Consider the following 22209-nt stretch of genomic DNA (forward strand, 5'->3'; position numbering starts at 1 on the left):
GTACTCCTTCTTAGAGACCAGCACCCCCAGGTTCTGGGGTATGTCAGAAAACTGCCCCGCATCCCATGTCCCCAGTCCCAAGAGGTTCACTTGAGTGACAGACTTTCAAATAAAATCAGAACTTCCCTGGTGGTCCAAAGGCTAAGACGCCACACTTCCAACGCAGGGGGCCCGGTTCAATCCCTGGTCAGGGAACTAGAGCCCACATAGGCCACAACTAAGAGTTCGCGCACCACAACTAAAGATCCTGCAGCCGCAACAAAGACTGAAGATCCCGTTACTACCGCCAAGACCCGGCGCAGCGGATAAATAAATATTAGCAAAAATAAGATAGCCAATTCCGGGGAATGCTGTCCATGAAACCTTTGTGCTTCTGCCTCACAAGCCCCTAAATCCCTGACGACACTGACCCCCTGCCCTGTAGAGTGCCTCGTATCCACTAAGGTCAACAAGACAAACAAACACAAAAGGTAAAAAATAGATGAACTATTGGAAGGAAAGAAAAATGCCCAACGCCAGCAGGGTCTCTGGGTGATGCACGAGACCCGCCTTAGGCTGCTCCCTGCCTTCATGTTCCATCATCCAGTTTTTCTATGTGGAGCAAGGGTTATATATTCATAAAGGAAAAAATAACTAGGGAACCAAATTCGATTGTAAAATACCAGAGGAGCAGTGATAAACACTGCTCCTATTTATCGTTGAACACTTCTGGGGGAACTGGCAGGGGTGAACAGAGCAGGGCTGGACCCCGACATTCAGGCAGTAATTCCTTTTTCCCCTTGGCTTCTTGGAATGGGTTTTGTTCCCCTCTAAGACCTTGGATGTGAGTGGCAGATATCCTGCCAACAAACCACAGCCACCTTTTTTTGTTCTTCCAATATGGATGGAAGGTCGCTGAAAACCAGAACCAAATGGGCTAAAGTTTTATTAGCAATGAGGTTGGGAAGGCCTGAGCTGTAACTGAGCTGGGTGTCTCCCTGGAATAATCCCAGGCTTGCCCTGGCCGGGAATTCAGAATCATCCAGAAAGACTTAGTGTCTGTCCTCCTGGACACCTCCTGTCCGGGCAGCCTGAGGCATCTAAAGGGCCCCAGACTCCTGTCCCAGGCCCCATGACCCTCGGGGCTGACCCCAGGGCCCTACCCTGACCCAGGAAAGTACACAGATGGCAGGAAGCTCTCGACACACTCAAGTCAGGAATGGTTTCCTGAGAATCCAGGAGCGTGGCCACCTGGGGGCCCTGGTTTTCAACTGGGTGGCTCCCTTCAACCTGGGGCTGGCAGTTCCTGCTGTCCACGGCCTCCCACAGCAGCGCGGGGCAGAGCCAGGCTCACACACTTTCATCTGCACTTCCCGGGAGGACCCAGGGACCCCTTCTACCAGTTCTGAAGTTCTCACCCCTGCACCAATACAAAGCCACCTCAGTAGCCAACACAGCGCCCGCCTACAGTCAACTCTGGAACCTGCTTAGGGTCTGGAGGCTGCTGAACCCACACAGTGAGCCCCATGTCCCATGAACAGCTGATGGCCGACAGCACCAAGTTGTGAGTGACTCCTGGGTGAGCGCCCACAGCCCAGCCCTGTTCACTTGGTGCCATCTCCAGGGCCTGTGGAGAATCTGCCTCAGGCTGGGGTGGCCGGGACAGCTACCCCCAGCCTCCCACATCCCTGCAGCACCCGGCACTCCATGCCCACCTGGGAATGAGGCCGTGGGGGCACACACCTTCCTCTCAGCCAGCAGCTGTGCTATGCATCCTAAGAGAATGGCCAACATTGTTCTCCATCAAACACCAGCATATAAAACAAGGAAGAGAGGGGAAGGGAGGTTTGCTCCATTTGAGGGGAGGTTGTAAGACCCAGGGCCTCCTCAGATCAACCATCTCCTTGCACCATCTCTGAGGAACCCCAGGGTTCCACAGGGCATAGTTTGAGAAACACACACGTAGGCATCGAACCAGGCAGCACAACCAACCAGACCAGGTCCAGCGACCCAGAACCGCCCTGTGCCCCACCCCCCATCACGCCGCCCCTCACCCGCCTACCTGGAGGCCGCGATCTCTGCCTTCTGCTTGGCTATGGTGGCCGCCCGCTCGGCCGCCTCCACGGCCCGGTCCACCTTCTCGCGGATCTTGCTGGCGCGCAGCGGGATGAGGTTCTTGCGCTTGCCGCTCACGAGGATGTTCTGCTTGTACTTGCCCTCCTCCTTCGTGCCGTCGGGGAAGGTCATGCAGCCGTAGCCATGCCGCCGGTTGCCCGCCCACTCGCCCTCGTACTTCAGCCCGTCCGAGCGCTGGCTCACGCCGAAGCCTGAGCGCTTGTCGCTCTTCCACTCGCCCACGTACGTCTCGGTGGTGGTGGCGTCGATGTCGTCCTCGATGGCCGACAGCTCGGCCTCGCCCTCGCCCAGGCTGATGGTGGAGTGGATGTCGCTGGCCGTGGAGCTGACCGAGCTCATGCCGGCCTCGCTGCGGAAGGAGCTCTGCTTGCTGCGCTGGCTGGCCAGGCTGCTCTTGGACTCCGACTTGCGCAGCTTCAGCCCGCTCAGCAGCGAGCGCCGGAACAGCCCCTTCTTCTTGCTCTTGAGGATCTCAGAGTCGCTGTGCGCCACCAGCACGAAGCCTCCGCGGGACACGGCCGGGCTGCCGGCCACGGCGGGGGAGGCGTCGGGGTGGAGCGCTGCGCCATTGGTGTGCTCGCTGCGCAGGGAGTTGATGGAGGTCCTCAGGGGCGAGCGGATGACCGCCGCCATGCCGTAGGGGACACTCTGCCGCACGCCGTAGCCCTGGCGCATGCCGCCGACCCACTGGCCCTGGTAGGTCCCTGCGGAGACAAACGAGAGGGTGAGGCTCGCGGGCGGGAGGGGTGACACGGCCGCCACGGTTCACCCCGTCCTGGGGCAACTCGGCCAGGTTTACATCGAGGCAGTCAGACTGTCAGCCCCCAGGTGGTGTGACGATTTCTATCAGGGGTGGTCATTTTTTTGAGTGCTGTCTAAAGTATACCATTCTTTTTTTTTAATTTATTTTTAAAATGTGTTTATTTTTTATTAAAGGATAATTGCTATGGATGTGAGAGTTGGACTGTGAAGAAAGCTGAGTGCCGAAGAATTGATGCTTTTGAACTGTGGTGTTGGAGAAGACTCTTGAGAGTCCCTTGGACTGCAAGGAGATCCAACCAGTCCATTCTAAAGGAGACCAGCCCTGGGATTTCTTTGCAAGAACTGATGCTGAGGCTGAAACTCCAGTACTTTGGCCACCTCACGTGAAGAGTTGACTCATTGGAAAAGACTGGGATGCTGGGAGGGACTGGGGACAGGAGGAGAGGGGGACGACAGAGGATGAGATGGCTGGATGGCACCACCAACTCGATGGATGTGAGTTTGAGTGAACTCCGGGAGATGGTGATGGACAGGGAGGCCTGGCGTGCTGTGATTCATGGAGTTGCAAAGAGTCGGACACGACTGAGCGACTGAACTGAACTGAACTGAATTCCTTTACAGAATTTTGGTGTTTTCTGTCAAAACTCAAAATGAATCACCCATAGGTATACATATGTCCCCTTTCTTTTGATCCTCTTTTCTCATCTCCCTCCCCATCTTACCCTTCTAGGTTGATACAGAGCCCCGTTTGAATTTCCTGAGCCTTACAGCTATTTCTCCGTTGGCTATCTATTTTACATATGGTAAAGTAATTTTCCATGTTACTCACAGGTGGTCATTTTTAAAGACCCTTCCCTCCTGTTTCTCGAAGCTGAATTCTGCTCCCTTAGGGCTTGGGGAGAGGGAGAGAGGAGTAAGAGTCTGATGCCGTCAGGGGTGAACCGCAGAGCTCCTCAGGCACATGGGCACAAGGGTGTGAGAGAGACAAAGAAGCACACCCTAGGTGAGTGGCTCCACACTGGCCTCGTGGGGCCCATGAGTGACAGATATAAGGACACAGAGCCAGGCTACAGACTGAGTACTGACGAGACAGTCTTGGAAGGTAGTGAGTTCTCCATTGCTGGAGGCATCCAAGAAGAGTTGGGAAGACCACCACACCTGAAGGCATGAGAATTGGCAGACCTGATGTCTCCAAAAGAATCCAAAGTGATAGAACAGTCTTATGGACTCTGTTGCAGAGGGAGAGGGTGGGAAGATTTGGGAGAATGGCATTGAAACATGTATAATATCACGTATGAAATGAGTTGCCAGTCCAGGTTTGATGCACGATACTGGATGCTTGGGGCTGGTGCACTGGGACGACCCAGAGGGATGGTATGGGGAGGGAGGAGGGAGGAGGGTTCAGGATGGGGAACACATGTATACCTGTGGCGGATTCATTTTGATATTTGGCAAAACTAATACAATTTGTAAAGTTAAAAAAAAAAAAAAGAATCCAAAGTGGAGACTCAGACACTCGTACCTGCACGAGCCCAGCAGCATTACTCACTAAAGCCAGAGAAGATGTGGTCCATCCAACAATGAAACATTGTTCATGCAGCCTTCAAGAGGAAGGCCATCCTGCCATTTGCTACAACATGGATGAACCCTGAGGATACCATGTTCGGTGAAATAAACATGTCACAAGGGACACTCACTATTTGATTCCTCTCACAGGAGATATCCAGGAGTCAAACCAGACAGCCTGAAAGTAGATGGTGGGGCCGGGGCTGGGGCAGGGAATGGGCAATTATTGCTTATTGGGTACAGAGTTACTGTTTGGGGGGACGGTAGTCCTGAAAGCAGACAGAGGTGATGGCTGTGTGACACTGTAAGAGTGACTGACGCCACTGAACTGTGCACTTAGAAATGGTTCAAGTGGCGAGTTTTATGTTATCTATATATCTTACCACAATCAAGCTAAAACATCACAGCACTGGGCTCATATTCTTGCTCTGCTTATTGGCTGTGTGACTCTTAACAGGACGAGTCTCCATTTCTCCTGCGTTAGGTAGTTATGCAAATTAAATGACACTCCACACACAGCAGGGCGGGGCTCTCCATCCTTTCTTCCATCCTCCCACCCCCCCAATATCAACAGCTTTTCCTGCCTCGGGCCACAGCTGCCCATGCTGGGGCAGAGAGCCAGGACTTGCACCCTGGGTTGTGAGAGGGACACTGGACTAGCCTCTCGGTCCTGGATGGCTCCTCCCCTCCTGGGTGGGTGGCTGTGTGAAGCTGGCCCTTTAAGGCCAGACCCTTCCACCAGACAGCGGCCTTCCTGTGGCCAGTTCAAGCTGGGAGCCAGCAGCTGTTGCAGGGATCTTTCACTCCCAGCTTCCTGCCACTTCCACTTGCGGGTTGGGGACAGATAAAACACAGGGCCCCGAGTTAAATCTGAATTCCACATGGACAAGTAATTTTTAGGGAATGTTACATGGGACATACTTAGGCCAGAAATGATCAGACTGATGACCTGAAATTCAGGGTTAACTAAATGTCCCACGTGTTTATTTGCTGAATCCAGTCGCCCCCGCTGGGGTCTCCCAAGATGTCACCCCAGGTTTCTCTGGCAGCCCTCCACAAAGCTGAGGATGCCCTTGCATGAAGAGACTCAGCCCACCTCCCCACCAACACCCCTGCACCCCCTCAAGGCAGGCTGAACATATAGCTGAGGACACATGGGGGCTGCACACCCAGCCTTATGGAGGAGGTGGGTATGGGGGTAGAGGGAGGAATTAGGAGGGGGACAGACACGGGATCGAGTTCCCAGCTCCATTCTTTCTGCATCTGTGACCTTGGGAATGTCTGCTTTAAGTTCCCATGCCTCAGTTTCCTCACCTGTAAAACAGGGAAGATGGCTGTGCGATTAAATGCGGTAATCCACGTAAAGTGTGGAAAGGTTGTTAACGCTCAGTAATCAGCAACTATTGTTCATCACCGTCATTAAAACCTTAGGGATACGTAAAACTGAATCCCTTTGCTGTACACTTGAACCTGTCACAAGACTGTAAATCAACTATACTCCAATATAAAACAAAAAGTTTACAAAATGAAAGAAAAGTTGGTTAAGAAAGAAAACCTCAGGGATAAACAGCACTTTACCTGGCAGGTGAGGAAACTGAGGCTCAAAGAGGGACAGGATTCAACCCCAGGGTTCGCATCCTCCCCCTGCCAGGGCTCTGCACGCAGTGAGGTCCTGCCTACCCTCGTCCAGAGGGCACCAGGCTGGAAGCCACACCTGGCATCCTGTGAGGTGCGGGCCACTTCCATCCCTGAGAAAATGATTGCCCACACTCCCTCCCTCAGATAAAAGGGTAATAACAGGGAGGCGTCGGGGAGTGGGCCTCCCTGTGTCTATCTTGGAGTCTGAACGACGTCCCCACAGGCTGGAGGGCGTGGTTCCACCTTCCAGACGTGGACGCGGAGTCCATCGCATACACGGAGGCAAAGGCAAGCTGCAGCTTGCTCTGAGCATCGGTGCAGGCAAAGCAAGGGTCCCAGGTAGGGATTCGAGCCTCCCTCCCACTCTGAGCTCCTGAGTCCTGCTGCCCTGGCTTTCCACAAGCCACGCAGCTCTGCAGAGGTGAGTCTGTTTTCACATCAGCGAAAAAGCTGCTCGGCATACTATGCCTGAATTCCATGATTCCAGGGGTCCCTGGACAGGTGAGCTGAGGCTGGAGAGGGTCAGAGATGTGTCCAGAGGGTGTGCCCAGACAGGAGCAGATGCTAAAGAGAAGGCTCCGCACAGCCAGCCTCCGCTTTAAAATACACAGCCTCAACGGACAGTCCAGGGAGATAGCAGGTTGGTGGTCGCCAGGGGCTGGGGGAGGGAGGACGAGAGTCATGGCTATCAGGGTCAGGGTTCCTTTTGGGGTGATGAAGACAGTCTGGAATTAGATACATGGTAATAGCTGGTAGCAGAAAAATGAGCAGAAGCAGAGAAACAGGCTTCCCAGGTGGTGCTAGGGGTAGAAAACCCTCCTGCCAATGCAGGAGACGTAACAGACGCTGGTTCGATCCCTGGATCGGGAAAATCCCCGACAGAAGGACATGGCAACCCACTCCAGTATTCGGGCCTACAGAATCCCATGGACAGAGGAGCCTGGCGGGCTACCGTCCACAGGGTCGCAAAGAGTTAGACACGACTGAAACAACTTTGCATGCACAGTGAGAAACATCAAGACAGAAGATGAACTGGTCACATTCTAGGTGATTTAAGCAGAATGAGGGCCTCGGGGCTTTGAAACAAATGCCTGTGGTTGCTGGGGCCCTGCTGGGCCAGCCTGCCCAGCGGTGCTGGAGCCTGGGGCGTGAGCACCAGGAGTCAGGAGCCCCGAGTTCAGAGCTGGGGCTTTCCACTTACCCCAGACCCGGGGACCTCACTCCACCTCTCAGATCTCCTAATTCACCTGTGACATGGGGGTGACAACCATGAGCATCCTCTAGACACATGGAGCCGTGGGTGTGGCCTCCTGCACACGGTGTGATGCGGGCAGCTGAGCCTTCCGTGCTCAGGGCGTGCAGCTTTATTGTATTTGCACTTTCGTTCCCAGTCGGAACACATTTCTGAATTTACACCTGATGTCAGTAAGAAAAATGAATTTCGATATTACGCTCTTGATCAGCTCTGCTGTGACCTGCTGGGATAGCTGGGCCCAGTTTCGAGGCTGGTCCAGATCAGGAGAAAGAAGACAGGCCTTCAGCCAGGAGCCAGCTTCTCCCAAAGCTGGGGCTCTGGGCTGGCCCCCGCAGGGCCAGGTCCTTTCTTCTCCTCCCATCTCCCTTTCTTGTTTGGGGCCAGTAGAGGATGGGTTGAAATCAAACCCCTGGTTCTCCATGGCTGTTTCACTGAATGTGGTCGGTTCTTGAAAAAGACTAAGTCCGCCGTTTTGTTTTATATGCCAAGCAGCCTGCATGTGGAGAGACAGAAGCCAGCCCAGTGCAGACAGAAGACCGCTTGTGGCCCTGCATGGGCACCCTTGCGATGCTGCAGGGTCAGTCTGGGTGGCGCAGACCCCAGGGCAGGGGCAACTTCCTGTTTGCACTCTGTACCCTGACCCGGGGCCCTGCAAGCCCTGTGTCTGCCCCTCACAGGGAGACACCCAGATGAAGATGAATCATCCAGGGGGCAGCTGGGGGTGGGGGGGCAGGTAACCTCAGGGTGGGTAGGGTGGCACACAGGTGACCCACTCAGGGACTCTGCACATTGCAATGAAGATAAGGGATGACCCCCGTCACCCAGAATTCAGAACCAGATCTCAGTGGACCTCAGGTAAGGAAACAAACCTCCCAAATGCGGCCTGGGAGATGCCAACTGGAGTGACCCAGGCCTGCAGAGAAAAGCCAATAGGGTGTGAACACCAGCAGGTCTCAGGCTTGCGGGGCTGTCCAACATCCCCTGAGCTCCTGGCCACAGCCCCTGCGTTCCTGACGAGCCTTCCGGGAAGGCCAACACTGTGCCCAGGGACCCACTCGAGCGCCACTGTGACCGTTGCTCTGGGCACACCATGGACACTGGCGCCGTCTGGTTCTGAACACCACCAGGTCCAAATTCAAAAGCTGGCTCTGCCCCACGGCCCTCAGCCAGCGGAGATCCAGGCCTCACCCCCGCTGCCAGCCTCTTGGGTACTGTGCACAGTCTGCTCTTGCTGACTTATTCAGGTCTCCCCAGAGCCCTCGCGTCTCTCACACACTTGTATTTTCTTACCCCTCCCCAGCCTCATCCACTGAAGTTTTTCCAACAAGTTCATCACAGACACAACGTGTTCAACTGTCAATGTTGTGATAGTTTCAGGGACCAGTCTGGGGACAAGACAGGTCAGTCCAGCCAGATGCTGTGTCCTCCAAGAGCAAGCCCTGGGCAGGATGGGGACTGTTCTTCCTGGGAAGGGCATGGAGCCCACAGCAGATGGGGGCGGTGGGGGTGCTCAGGCCAGGGCCCCATCCTGGAAGGATGCTCACCCATGGCACCTGACGGTGAGGGGGCAAGAAAGAGCCCCACCTAGGGGAAAACTGGAGGGAATCATGGGAAATGCAGGGTGTGGACACCAAATAGGAAATCCTCATAGAGATAAGATGCTACACCTTCAAAATGAGAATCAAATGCAATTTTTAAAAAAAGGAAAAGGAAATCAGAGAAAAAGAGTTCCTGGAAATTAAAAGTGTAATGGCCAAAATAAAAATTTTGATGTGAGTTGGATGATAAAGTCAAGGAAATCTTTCAGAAACTAGAACAAAAAGAAGTAGGCAAAGTAGTGAGAGATAGAAATTTAGAGCCATCCATGAGTCATGTAGATGGCTTCAAATCTATATACTAGGAGTTCCAGAAAGCAAGGAAGGAAAATTACCAAATATGTAAAATGGGAAAGTGTCCCAGAATTGAAGGATGTGAGAGTCCAGGCTGAAAGGGCTCAAGACACCCTGCACGACCAAGGAGAGAGACACAGGCCAAGCCCAGTGAAACTTCAGAACCTCGGTGGGCAAAGGAAGACCCTAAGCGCTTCCAGAGAAGAAAAAGAGACTTCACACAAAGGGCTGAGAGCATGGCATGAGACCTTTCTGTGGCAACACCGAGACCGAGACGTTGGTGGGGAATTTCTCCCACTCAAACTCGGAACAAAAATGACTTTCAATCTAAAACTACATATACAGCCAATCGATCAAGTAATCAAGCCACAACAACTATCTTCCATGCATCCTTTCTTAGGAAGCTACTGCACGATGTACTCCACCAAAACGAGGAAGCAAACCACAGAAGAGGGAGGGCATGGGGGATCCAACAAACATGAGGGGAAGCGGTTTTACATATGCGCACAAAAATACCACGGGTTTGAGAGTCCAGTTATATTGATTTTTTCCCAATGGTAAAGCCTACAGTGGTCGAATTCCAAGATGCAGAACTGCATATACTGTAGAACTACATACACTGAGGTTGACTATCCATTATACATAGATTTTCAAATTCATGGAGGGGCGGAGCTCCTCATCCTGACACTGTCCAAGGGTCAACTGTACATAACTTATAGCAAGCAATGAAAGAAAATATACAAAATGAAATGTGTGTATACTGTATATATGTAGAGAATTTGGTGGATTTGTTCAGACAAAAAGCTGTATGGAGTAGTATTTTATTGAGCATTTGGAAGGTGGGGAAAGAAATGACCAGCATAGTGGTGAGTATTCCCGCCTGTCATGTGGGAGACAGGGGTTTGATTCCCTGACGGGGGAATCAGGACTTTCCTAGTAGCTCAGCTGGTAAAGAATCCATCTGTAAGGCAGCAGACCCCGTTTCGATTCCTGGGTCAGGAAGATCCTTTGGAAAAGGGATAGGCTACCCATTCCAGTATTCTTGAGTTTCCCTGGTGGCTTAGGTGGTAAAGAATCTACCTGCAGTGTGGGAGACCTGGGTTCAATCCCTGGGTTGGGAAGATCCGCTGGAGAAGGGAATGGCTACCCACTCCAATGTTCTTGCCCGGAGAATTCCAAGGACAGAGGAGCCTGGCGGGCTACAGTCGATGGGGTTGCAAAGAATTGGACACAACTGAGCGACTTTCACTTCATACATTTGAAAAATGAGGCAGTTACTAACTTATGCTGCACAGGAGAAATACTTGAGTGTATACAGAATCAGTGCATTGCTTGCCCCAGGAATAAGTAATGCTTAATAGTCTCGTAATAATGACAACTCACAACGAATTTAACAGAAGAATTGTAACCATGCTGAAACAGTTAAAGGGAAGAGGAAGGTGGTTCTAAAAGACTGAGAAGCTTTTATTTAAGTCCGACTCAAGTATACACATAAATATACATAGGCCATGCGGTTCTTTGTTGCTGCACATAGACTTTCCCCAGTTGTGGGGTGTGGCTTCTGATCGTGGGGGCTTCTTTTGTTGCACAGCACGGGCTCTAGGGCAAGCAGGCTTCAGTAGTTGCAGCACACGGGCTCAGTAGCTGTGGTCACGGACCTAGCTGCCCCAGGCACGTGGAATCTTAGTTCCCGGATCAGGGATAGACCTGCACTGGCAGGTGGATTCTTAACCACTGGACCACCAGGCAAGTCCCAAGACTAAGAATCTTCACCTAAGAGTCCCATGCTGACTCTGAGGAAGTCAGTGCGCGCGTGTTCAGTCGCTCAGTTGTGTCTGATTTCTTTGCGACCTAATGGACTGTAGCCCCTTAGGAAGTCAGTACCTAACAGCTAAGAGACGATGAGCCAAGAAGCAGTCAGCACACAGATGTAGAAACTCGGAGGTGGGTCTCTGAAGACACGGCTACAGGAGTTTAAAGCTGTAGCTCTGGGGCGCAGTAGGGGTCGGGATCCTGCTGATTTTGTTCTAAGTGCTACTGTTTGCAGCGCCCACTGACGTCTTAAACTCTGGGCACGTCATCGTGACAAAGATTAAATGTTTCAAGGGGGATGAGACTTTGACGAGAAAATTCTCACAATAGTGGTCTTATGCCTGTTTCCCAGATGCAGAAACTAAGCCTCGGGATTTGTGTCTCGTAGGGGCCCAAAGGTGAACCTGGATGTCGAGCTAAGCCCTGCTCCTCACAGAGGACGCTGACCGGGAGGATGCCCAGCCCAGTATTTAGCAGGTGGGTAGAGGAAGTCATAGAGGAAGCCCAGGCGGCAGGTCGGTGGAGGTCTTAGAGGGATGGAGGGGACAAAACTCCCTGAGAAGGCATCAGATATGTCAGATGAGAGGCAGGAAAGGTCAGTGACCTCAGAGGCCGTGAGCATTGGGTACAGGTGACGGCCATTCCCACGCTGAGGACAGGACACCAGCCAGGAAGCCACCCCAAGGCTGGGAGGGGCTGAGAGCAAAAGCAGAGCCCGTGGAGACCAGCGAGTATGGGCCCTCGTGCTGCCCAGAGGGCAGGGGATTTAGGCGTGCTGGCCTTGGACCAGGAAGCCACCCAGGGAGGCCCACCTCCACGGTGGGGGGCAGGGTCCTCAAAGGCTGGGGGAGGACCAGGCTCAGAGCCAGCCTCAGCCGGCATTCTAGGTCGTGCCCACTCGACCAACTTCACACCAGCATTGCTCCTTCCGCACCACTCATCTTTTACTGTCTCCTTATCCACTCATCCTGGGAAGGTTTAGGGTTTTTTTTATTTTTTAAGATGAATAAAGATATTTCTTATGGATTAAAATAGAAAAAGCTTAAAAAAAGATTAAATGTCAAGAGGGGATGACAGAGGATGGATGGCATCACCAACTTGATGGAATTGAGTTTGAGCAAGCTCTGGGGGTTGGTGATGGACAGGGAGGCCTGGTGTGCTGCAGTGCAGGGGGTCGCAAAAAGTCAGACGCAACTGAGCAACGGAACTGAACTATAAAGTCTACAGAAAAGCAAGTGCAAGTACAGACGCACACGAGTGTGGCGCATGTATTACAGTCAGCGAGCCAGTACTGACACATCTCATCACCCCTGGTGTGGCCCATCCCCTGATTCTGGATAAATGCAACATGTATCCGCTGTTACCGAGACATGCAGTGTTTCCATGCCCTAAAAGCCCTCTGCACTCGGCCTGCTCACCCTCCCTCCCCCAGCGCCTGGCCACCGCTCAGTTTTTACTGTCTCCACCGTTCTGCCTTTCCAGAAAGTCGTGGGGTTGGACTCAGTATGAAGCCTTTTCAGACTGGCTTCTTTCACGTTGCAACACGCACTTCAGACCTCCGCGCCTTTTGTGGGCCTGAACCATACTGTGTCCTCCACTCCAACTCAGGAGTACCTTTGCTGCTTAAGTTTTGGTGATTACGAATAAATGGAAGGTCTTTTCCACATCAGAAAAACAAGAGATGGGTCTAACTTCAGATAAACGAACACTGTTAAGTGAAGTGAAAGTCGGCTCAGTCGTGTCTGACTCTTTGCGACCCCATGGACCATACAGTCCATGGAATTCTCCAGGCCAGAATTCGGGAGTGGGTAGCCTTCCCTTCTCCAGGGGATCTTCCCAACCCAGGGATCGAACCCAGGTCTCCCACATTGCAGGGGGATTCTTTACAGCTGAGCACTGTCAAGCCAGGGTTCTACTGAACTTCCTTGCACTGGCTGCCTTCTCAGTTGGAGGCACCAAGAAAACCCTCCAGGGCACTCAGGTCGGGAACCACAGCCACAGCGTCCAGGGACACCATCCGCTGACATCTGCTGAGCTCTTACCATCTACGGAGGGCCAGGACCTGCCATCACATCAGGGAGCTCAGAGCGGTGGGGTGACTTGTCTGAGGCCACTCAGCAGGCAGGGGTGAAGATCTGAACCTCCCTCCTCTGCTGTCCGCAGAGCTGGAAGGGGCTGTGGGGAAGAGGGGCCGGCCCACCCCCGGCACCACCAGCTGACGCGTGCACCTCTGGGGCGAGTCTAAGGAGCGGCTGCTCTGTAGACCCCAGTCAGCGGTCCCTTCCCTGAGCTTGCTTCTCTCTGGGCTGCACTCCCTGGGGAGAGCCCTTCTGCTCGCCTGTCAGTCACTCTGACCTCCCAGGGAGGGCGGGGCTTCTGACCTCCCTGCAAAGTGCTCACAGCGGGCCCCAGGGAGCCACGAGGGAGACACTGCCCATTTTACAGACAGAAAAACTGAGGCGTGATGAGGTTAAGGCTCTTGCCCAGAGTCCAGATGGAAGCGGCTCAGCTTAGGACCCCTGCCACATGTGCCGGATTCTCAGGCCTGCGACCTTTCTCCACTGCCCACCGGGAAACTCTGAGAGCGGTCTGCATCGAAGTACACAGCCTCCAGCTCCCCCCACACCAGGCCCCCTGGCCCAGCGGTCCTCACTCAGGGTGGCAGGACGACTCACCCCATAGGAGGTCCCTGTAGGATGCAGCTCTGAGCCCGGCATTAAGGGGCTGGCCCCGGGCGGCGGGAGGGCCCCGGGCTTCGCTCAGCAGCAGCAGTTGCTGCTTCTGACCCAGTCATGTCAAGTCAGCCTCCTCTCTAGGGGCAACAGTTTCAAGGCACAGGCTGGGGAGAACTGGGCATCCCTCCCGTAGCCCCACCTCCTCTCAGGCCTCAGTGAGCAGGGACCACCCCTGCCCACCTCTCCTGCCCCTCCCCCTGGGCCTGAACAGGGGAGACAGGAATAGAAGGCAGGGCTCCCAATCCCGCCACCCAGGAAGTCTCCTTCTGGGCCCATGCCTCCCTCTCTGGTCACCCAGGGGATATCGTGATTCAATTGCAGAGGCTGGCAGGGCTGGCCTCTTAGAAGTGAGGGGTTCATGGAAGCAATTGTGAGGTGTGGCAGCGGGGGCCATTGGGCAGGAGTGGGAGGAGGAAGCAAGGGAGCCCCCTCCTCGGGGAGGGCCCTTCACCAGAGTGGCTGGAAGTCAGGCAGGTCTGAGCACAGATCCTGGAAGGATGACCCGACCTGGGCCTCTATCTGCAAAATGGGGGTAAAATTATTTCCCCTCAGGCTAAAGAAAGGGGGGAGGAGAGAGGAGCTGGAGCCAGACCGACACTCAATGCCTCCAGAGCTGCCCTGAGACACCTGACATGGCTGTGACTCTGTGTCCCCTTCTGTGGAGGTGACAGCAACAGTGTCCACCTTGTGGGACACTCAAGGGGAGAAAGTGGATTTGTACTTGCAAAGCGCCTCAAGATGGTGCGTGGCAGGTTCTGCATTAAGTACATCACATCAGAAGCCACGATTGTCTAGCACGTGACCAGGCAGAGGCCTTGGGGGCTGTGAAGGACAGTGGTGGCCGTGGCTGCTCTGGGCTGGGGTCTCCAACAGCATCCACAACCTTGATGAAATGCAGATTCTCGGGCTCCCCTGGACCCCTCAAAGCAGAAACTGTGGGGGTGGGCAGACCACCAGGGCTATAACACCCTCTGGGTTTCTCAGCACTTGAGGTCAAGAACCCGGGTTGTCCTGTTAGAACCCCTGCAGGACCTTAAACTAATGACTGATGCCCCATCCACCCAGAGACGCTGATTCAGCGGTCAGAGGCAAGGCCTGAGCAGAGGTGGGTTTTAAAAAACTCAAGGGGGACTTCCCTAGAGGTCCAGTGGCCAGAACTCCACATTCCCAATGCAAGGGGCCTGGTCAGGGAACTAGATCCCACATGCCGCAATGAAGATGGTGCTATGACTGAGACTCAGAGCCGCCAAATAAATAAATAACCATTAAAAAAAAAAAAAAAAAAAGCTGGCGTGTGATTCTTATTTCAGGACCAATAACTGTTTTCTTTGTTACGTTTTTTGAGGACCAAGATTTTGCTAAAGAGCTGCCAGAGGTCAAGCTCCCAGCTTCCCCCGAGGCCGCAGCCTCTGTTTCACACTTTCTGGGGAGCCCTGCCGGTTCTTCTCAGGGACAAGTGCTACACACACACACCAGACACCCCAGGACCATGGCCTGGGCCCAGGCTGCAGGCTGAGCACCCGGGGAAGGATGGAGGATTGGGGCTCAGGCAGGTCAGATCCCTCTGAGATGTGACTCGAGTTCTGAGCCATTGTCACAGGAAAACAGCCAAGCCCACCACCAAAAGCAGGGGCTCCCACACCCCCGCCAGCCTGGGCCCTAGTGTGCAGGGCTTTTTCCAAAGCCCTCAAACGTGGAGAACAGGCTTGCTGGTCACGCTCAGTGTGAGAGCCTCCCCAGGGTCCCTCCCTGTCCCTCCCGGCTTCCTGTGGCTTGGGGACAGCCCCTCCTCTAAATGACAGGTTATCCCAACCCATAACCACCAGACATCTTCAGAGTGCCAGGGGCTGAGGGTATAGAGAACAAAGAACTTCACGGATCTGAGATTTAGGGGGACAGATTTAGAGACACTAGGTGAACCGCACCCTGAAGAAAGCTAGAGCAGGGCAGCGGGGGTTGGGGGTGGCGGGGAGGAACATGGGTGCAGCCACCTGCAGGGGGCGACACTGAGCGTTCTCCACGCTCGGCACAGACCGTGTGCTCAAGAAATGATTTTCTCCAAACACAGACTTCACCATGTCCAGGAACAGATTTTCAGGTTTGGGTGAGGGGTGGGGGGCTTCGTAAAGATGTCTCAGCTCCCAGGAAACTCTTTTAAAAAGAAGCTGAAATGTAAAAGGGTTCAGACTCTATGGAAAACAGTCTGGCAGTTTCTCTAAAGCGGAGAGGTCCAGCCTGACCCAGCAATTTCATTCCTGGCTTGATACCCAAGAATGAAATGAATAAAACACACGTCGACACACAAACCTGTACAAGAACGTTCACACAGCAGTACTGTGTGAGACAACCCAGAGCTCCCTCACTGGACAACTGGATAAACTGAATGTGGTCCTTCCATACGCTGGAATATTACCCAGTCTTAATACCCACGTGGCCTGTAGTCAAGCTCTGACATGGATGGACCTCGCAAACGGTACAGGGAGAGAAAGAAGCCAGACAGCACAGGGTTCCAGCTCCATGAATTGTCCACGGTGGACAGATCTGCAGAGACAGAGAGCAGACTCCTGGTTGCCGGGGGCTAGGGGATGAGCAGGGAGTGATGACAGCTGCGCACAGGGCTTCTTTTTGAGGTGATGAAAATGCTCTAAAATTGCCTGGTGATGGCTACACAACTCCGAATATACTAGAGGTCACGCGATCACACGCCTTAAATGGGGGAACTGTATGTTGTATGAACTGTGGCTCAAATATAAAAAACAGAGCCTCGTTCCGCAGAGCCTCTGCAGTCTGAGCAGGGTGGGCCCTGGGGGGGAGCTGGCCCCGCCCTTCCTCTGCCTTGGGGAGGGCCCTGGTGGTCTCTGCACGTACCCCCACCACCACCGACAGGCATCACAGCTACCCTCACCACCCCAGTGGGGACATGACCACTTCCTGTCAAGGCCAGGAAAAAACCCTCTGATTCCTGGGTTCCATGGGGGCTCCCACAGATGAAGACTCCCAGAAAGCCTGCTCTGCAGCCCAGGGGGGCCCCACAGCTGAGGAGTATTTCCAAGCGGTGCCCTGAGCTCCCACAGAACACCCCCAAACCCAGAGGCCCTGGCAGCAAGTGGTGTGGAGAAGGCTCCAGTCAGGACTTCCCACGGGACATGGAGGTGGGCTCTCTGATTTCAGGCCATACATCTGCTCCCGAGGTGGGGGGGTGCTGGGGCAGGGACCCCCCACCCCAGGATCGGTGGGCTCCCAGTGGGAGGGAGGCATTGGGGATTGTGGGTGAAGAAACTGTATCCTTATTTCACTGGCAGCAAACTGTGGTGGTGGTCGCCAAACCCGGGGCTCTGTCACCCCCGGAAATGGCAGGTCCAGTGTGGGTGGCTGCAAACACCCTGGCAGAGCGTTACACCCAGGCCCGCCGGCCGGAGAGCTGAACACAAGGCTCACACGCCCACCGTGCCGGATGCTGGGCCTGGGCCCGGGACACGCGGCACCACCGCCCTGAACCCGCCCCGTGGACCCCAAGGGCAGAGGGAGGGGCAGGAGAGGCCCACATGGTGTCCACGGGCCAGCAGACCCCCGACCTCCACCGCCCCTCCAACTCAACGCCCAAGGGGCCTGGGGACCTTCTGGAGAGGCAAGGGTGCTGGGAGGACCCAGGAGCCCCCAGCGCTGCCCCCTGCAGCCTGACTGGCCCAGGCTCAGAATCACCCCCGATGACCCTCAGGCAGCTTGCTGGGCAGGGGTCCAGGCCTGGGGTTCTCCTACAGGATAGCCCAGGGAGCGGCTCCGGGCAGAAGGAGGGGGTGTCCCCAGGTCGGGGGGTTCTGCTCCACAGCGGGGTGAGGCGGCCCTGAGTTTTCACCCCAGGACTTTGGACCAAACTGACAGCAACTCAAGTGGGATCAGGCCGTGGGCTGCTTGGGGGATGGGGACCCAGTTGTACCGAGGGCCCCTCACTGTCCAGAGAAGGGGGCGCAGGGCTGAACACTGAGGCAGGGGTGCCTGCCTGGGACACGGGAGCAGCCTGGCCGCCGGCAGTGGGACAGACCACCCACCCCCGATCGCCCCCGGCCCTGCTCAGGCTGCTCTGGGCTTCAAGACAGCCGGCCTCAGGGGACAGCTGCTGGGGCTTTACGGGAAGGTGCGTGGGAGGGGCTAGGCGCTGGGCTTCTGAATAAGGGGGGACTGAGAAATAACATGTGTGCCCTTGGAGGGGCGGAAGGGCTCATTCTCCCTTGCCGCCCCCGCAGCCCGCCCCCAACTCCCTGGCTCTTCCCCCTGAGCCCTGCCTCTCTGCCCTCCATCTCTCTCTGCCCTTCCTGTCTCTCCTTCCTTCTGTCTCTCTCCCCTGCTCTCCTCCCTTCCCCTCTCCTGTCTCTCCACTAATACAGTCACTAACCCGGCAGCCTCCAGCCCCAAGAAAACCCTGACTTCTGCTGTATTTCTGCCGCATTCTCTCGGGGACTCAATTCATTTCCTCCACGTTTGGGCCCGGCCCTGTGGACACAGCCGCTCAGGCCCCCACGCAGGATGCGCGGGTCCCCAGTCTGTCTGGGCAGCGCGGAATGCTGGGAGAATCCGGCCCGGCTGTGGACTAGGACCTTGGGCCCCAGCGGGTTACCTCCTAGCTCGTTTCTCCTGACCATCGAGTTGATTCTGTGCAGACAGAAGGGTCAGGCCATGGTCCCCACGCACCGGGCGGGGGGTCTGGGCCCCAGGCACGGCCCGTTGTGCCCAGCCAGACATAGCCACACTGGTCCCCCACCCCTCATCCGTACTTCCCGGGGCTGCCTTGTTCTCTCTGCCTCTGGGGGTGATTAAACATCTCCTCCTTGTGCACCTCTAACACCTGTCTCTCTCCTGAAACTCTCAGGTCTCTGTGGAAAAGCGCTGCCCTAGAAGGTGTTCCCAGATGCCCAGACATCTGCCGGTCCTGTCCAGGATTCGCTGACACAGGTCCCCAGCCTGTGCAAATGCACACCCTGCCCTGGGGCTCTCGGACCCCTCTCTCCCCCAGGCCTAGCTCACTGCCCAGCACAGTCAGTGCTCAGTAAATACCTGCGTGGGTCCCTGCTTCCCCACAGACACCACTGCCGTTCTCTCTTGGCCGGTAACACAGAACCTAAATGGAACCCATCACAGCCACCTCACTGAGGTAGACAGGACCGCCTGGCCCCTTAGCTGGTGTGCTGAGGTCCCAATGTTTACTGAGCCCCTGCTGTGTGCCTGGCACTGTGCTAGGTATTCGGGCCAAGAGAAAGGCACCCACAATGTATTTCAAGGAATCTGTCACCCAAGGGGGTGGCAGCATGCCAGTGGGCACCCTGGGGGTGGCTAAGAGTCAGGTGCTTCAGTTTAAGTCACTGTGGTATCTACAATACATAAAAAAAGCTTTAGAACCAAATAATATAAAGACAAATAACCCCATCTTAAAGTGGGCAAGGATCTGGACAGACATTTCTCTGAAGTCTCACAAATGGCCAAGAAGCACGTGAAAGGATGTCCACCTTCACTGGTTATCAGGGAAACACAAATCAAAACCACAGTGAGACACCACTTCACACCCACCAGGATGGCCATAATCAAAAAGACAGATGTAACAGGTGTTCGAGAGGATGTGGAGGGATTGGAACCCTCAGACCCCTGCTGATGGGACTGCAAAACCACGCAGCTGCTTTGGAAGAGTCCCCCAGCTCCTCAAAAGGTGAAACACGGCTACCATCAGACCTCGCAGTTCCACTTGTTGGTATTTACCCAAGAGAACGGAAAACATTTCCACATGAAACTGTGTCCACAAATGTTCACAGCAGCAATATTCACAGCAGTCCAAGGGTGGAACCAATACAAACGTCCATCGACGGATGGATGGATAAACAAACCGAGGTCTATCCATATAGACTGCTATTCAGTCTTAAAAAGGAAAGAAGCGGCTTCCCTGGTGGCTCAGTGGTAAAGAATCCACTTGCCAATGGAGGAGACGCGAGTTTAATCCCTGATCCCACATGCTGTGCAGCTGAGCCCGTGCTTTAGAGCCCATGGGCTGCGACTACTGAAACCCACATGCCTAGAGCCCGTGCTCTGCAACGAGAGAAGCCATCCCAATGAGAAACCCGTGGAGCACAGCTAGGAGTAGCCGCTGCTCACCACAACTAGAGGAAAGCCCACGTAGCAGTGAAGACCCAGCACAGCCAAAAATAAAATTAAAAAAAATTTTAAACCAAAAAAAAGGAATGAACTTCTGATACATGGCATGTGGATGGACCTGGGTGCTGAGTGAAATAAGCCAAACCCAGAAAACCACATGCAGAGTGTAGGATTCCATCCACATGAGATGTCCGGAACAGGCAGGTCCACAGACAGCAGAACAGGGCTTGTCAAGGGCTGGGGGGCGGGGGGCAGTGGGGAGTCACTGCTTAATGCAGAACAGGGTTTCTTTTGTGGGTGATAAAAATGTTCTAGAATTAGGCGGTGGTGACAGCTGCACAACCTTGTGAACGTTCTAAAGAGCACCGAGTTATGCACTTTAAAAAAGTGGATTTTATGTAAATTATATCTCAATAAACAGTACGATTTGTCTTCTCTCAGGGCGCAGGCGTGACCTGGGACCACCTATGGGATATAATAGGATAAGTGGGGAGGATGTGAAGCACAGAATGGGGGCTACCATCCACCCTTGGGGTTTGTGAAGGATCCACAACAGCAGTAATAGCAGCTTATTCATGGAGCATCTGTGGGTACCAGGTGCGAGCTTGGAAATCGTCGCCTGAGCTCATGGACCTTCAGGAAGGCCCGCGCAGGCTTGTAACCAGTGGCCTGTGGTCTGAACTCAGCCCTGTGCTCTGTGATTCCATGGCTCCTGGAACCCAGCTCTCCCTCATGACTTGGGCAGGTCACTCTATCCTCTGTCCCTGCTTTCCTGGTCTGTAAATGGGCACACTATGTGGGAGTGATCAGATGGCCTAATGGAGGAAAGTGGTGGCCATGTGGACGGGACAAGCGAGGACCGAGTCCCTGGCCCGCCTCTGTCCTGCTGCCCCCTCGGTCTGTCTTCACCCCCCACCCTCCTCCTCCTCCTCCTCCAATTCTGAGTCCTAGGGCCCCTCTGGGAAGACGCCTCCCCTGACTTTCAGCATCACCTCCCACAGGACGATGTCCCCTGAGACCCAGACTCACAACCCTCACCACACCCTGTCCTCCTCCGACCCCACATCCACTCCTCCCCGGGGTCCCCTCAGCCCCCAGTTCCTGGGCACTGTCTGCACTCCACCCCCCTGTTCTGCCCACTTCCAAATCCTCAGGCCTCTGATTCTCCCCTGTGCACTGTACCCACCCAGACCCAGACCATCATCCCCTCCCTCCTGGACACCTGCACCCCTCCTGGGAGCCCCCAGCTTCCTCTCTAGCCCCTCCTTTTCCTTCCCCACCCAGCAGCCAGAGTGATCATCCAAACACAGCCAGACAGCTGCTGCACGGCCCAGCAAGCGCACACCTGGGCATTTATCCCAGAGAAATGGAGGCTTAGGTTTGCACAAAGCCTCTGCGTGGAAGACTGCAGCGGTGGTATTCATAGCAGCCCCCCGTGGGAACACCCCAGACGCCCCTCAACAGGGACAGGGCGCCTCTCCATTCATGGAGAAGCACAGTGGGCAGTGAAAGGAACCAGCTGTTGGTGCGAACAATGGCCTGGATGGTCTCCAGGGAACCACAGCGAGCGACAAAGGCAGCTCCCAAGGGCTCCATCTGTAGAATATTCTTGAAATGAGAAATGACAGAAATGGAGAGCAGGTCTATGGTCCCAGAGGCCGAGGAGACCGGTACGGGGGGAGCGGGGAGGAGGGACGGATGTGGCCCTAAAGGAGGACGGAGGGTCCGGGTGGTGACGAAGATACTCTGTCTGAGATAGTACCCAGGCTGGCATTCGGACTGTAACGCTGTACTAGAGTTTTGCAAAATGTTACCGCTGGGGGCATGTGGTGGAAGGTTCAGGGGATGTCCCTGTATCATTCTCACAAGTGCGTGTGAATCTACAATTATCTGGAAACAAACATTTAATTACGAAAGCACAAACACCAGATCGCACGCTGCCCTGCTTAAATCGTTCAGAGCCCTTCCCTGGCCTCTGGACAAAATCCAGCATCCTTCCCGCAGCCCGGAAGCTGAGCCCGGACACTGTTCCCCTCTGCCCCCTCTGCTGCAGACCAAGCCCTGCCTCCGGCCTTTGCACGTGCTGTCCTCCCCGCCAGCACCTTCTCTCGCTCTCCACAGGGCTGCCCTCTCACAATGCCAGCTCCCTGCTAAGGGGTCATTCATTCACCATCCAACCATGGTCCCCCAAGGTCCCCCTGCTGCAGGCGCTGTGGCTGGACTGGGGGTCACAGTCAGGACCACAGATGGGCCTCTGCCCTTCTGGAGCTTCCAGTCCAAGGAGAGAAGATGCCACAGG

General features: G+C 54.8%; 1 protein-coding gene across 1 annotated transcript in view; it reads right to left on the reverse strand.

The window, feature by feature from the left end:
• JPH3 (junctophilin 3) overlaps window positions 1–22209 on the reverse strand; it is a 74407-nt gene that overhangs the window by 40687 nt on the left and 11511 nt on the right. The window contains exon 2 of the mRNA XM_070386877.1: window positions 2042–2819. Within this exon, the coding sequence (XP_070242978.1) occupies window positions 2042–2819 (778 nt within the window). The remainder of the gene's footprint in view (window positions 1–2041; window positions 2820–22209) is intronic.

This window comes from Bos mutus, chromosome 18 (genome assembly GCF_027580195.1).
Source record: "Bos mutus isolate GX-2022 chromosome 18, NWIPB_WYAK_1.1, whole genome shotgun sequence".
NCBI lineage: Eukaryota > Metazoa > Chordata > Mammalia > Artiodactyla > Bovidae > Bos > Bos mutus.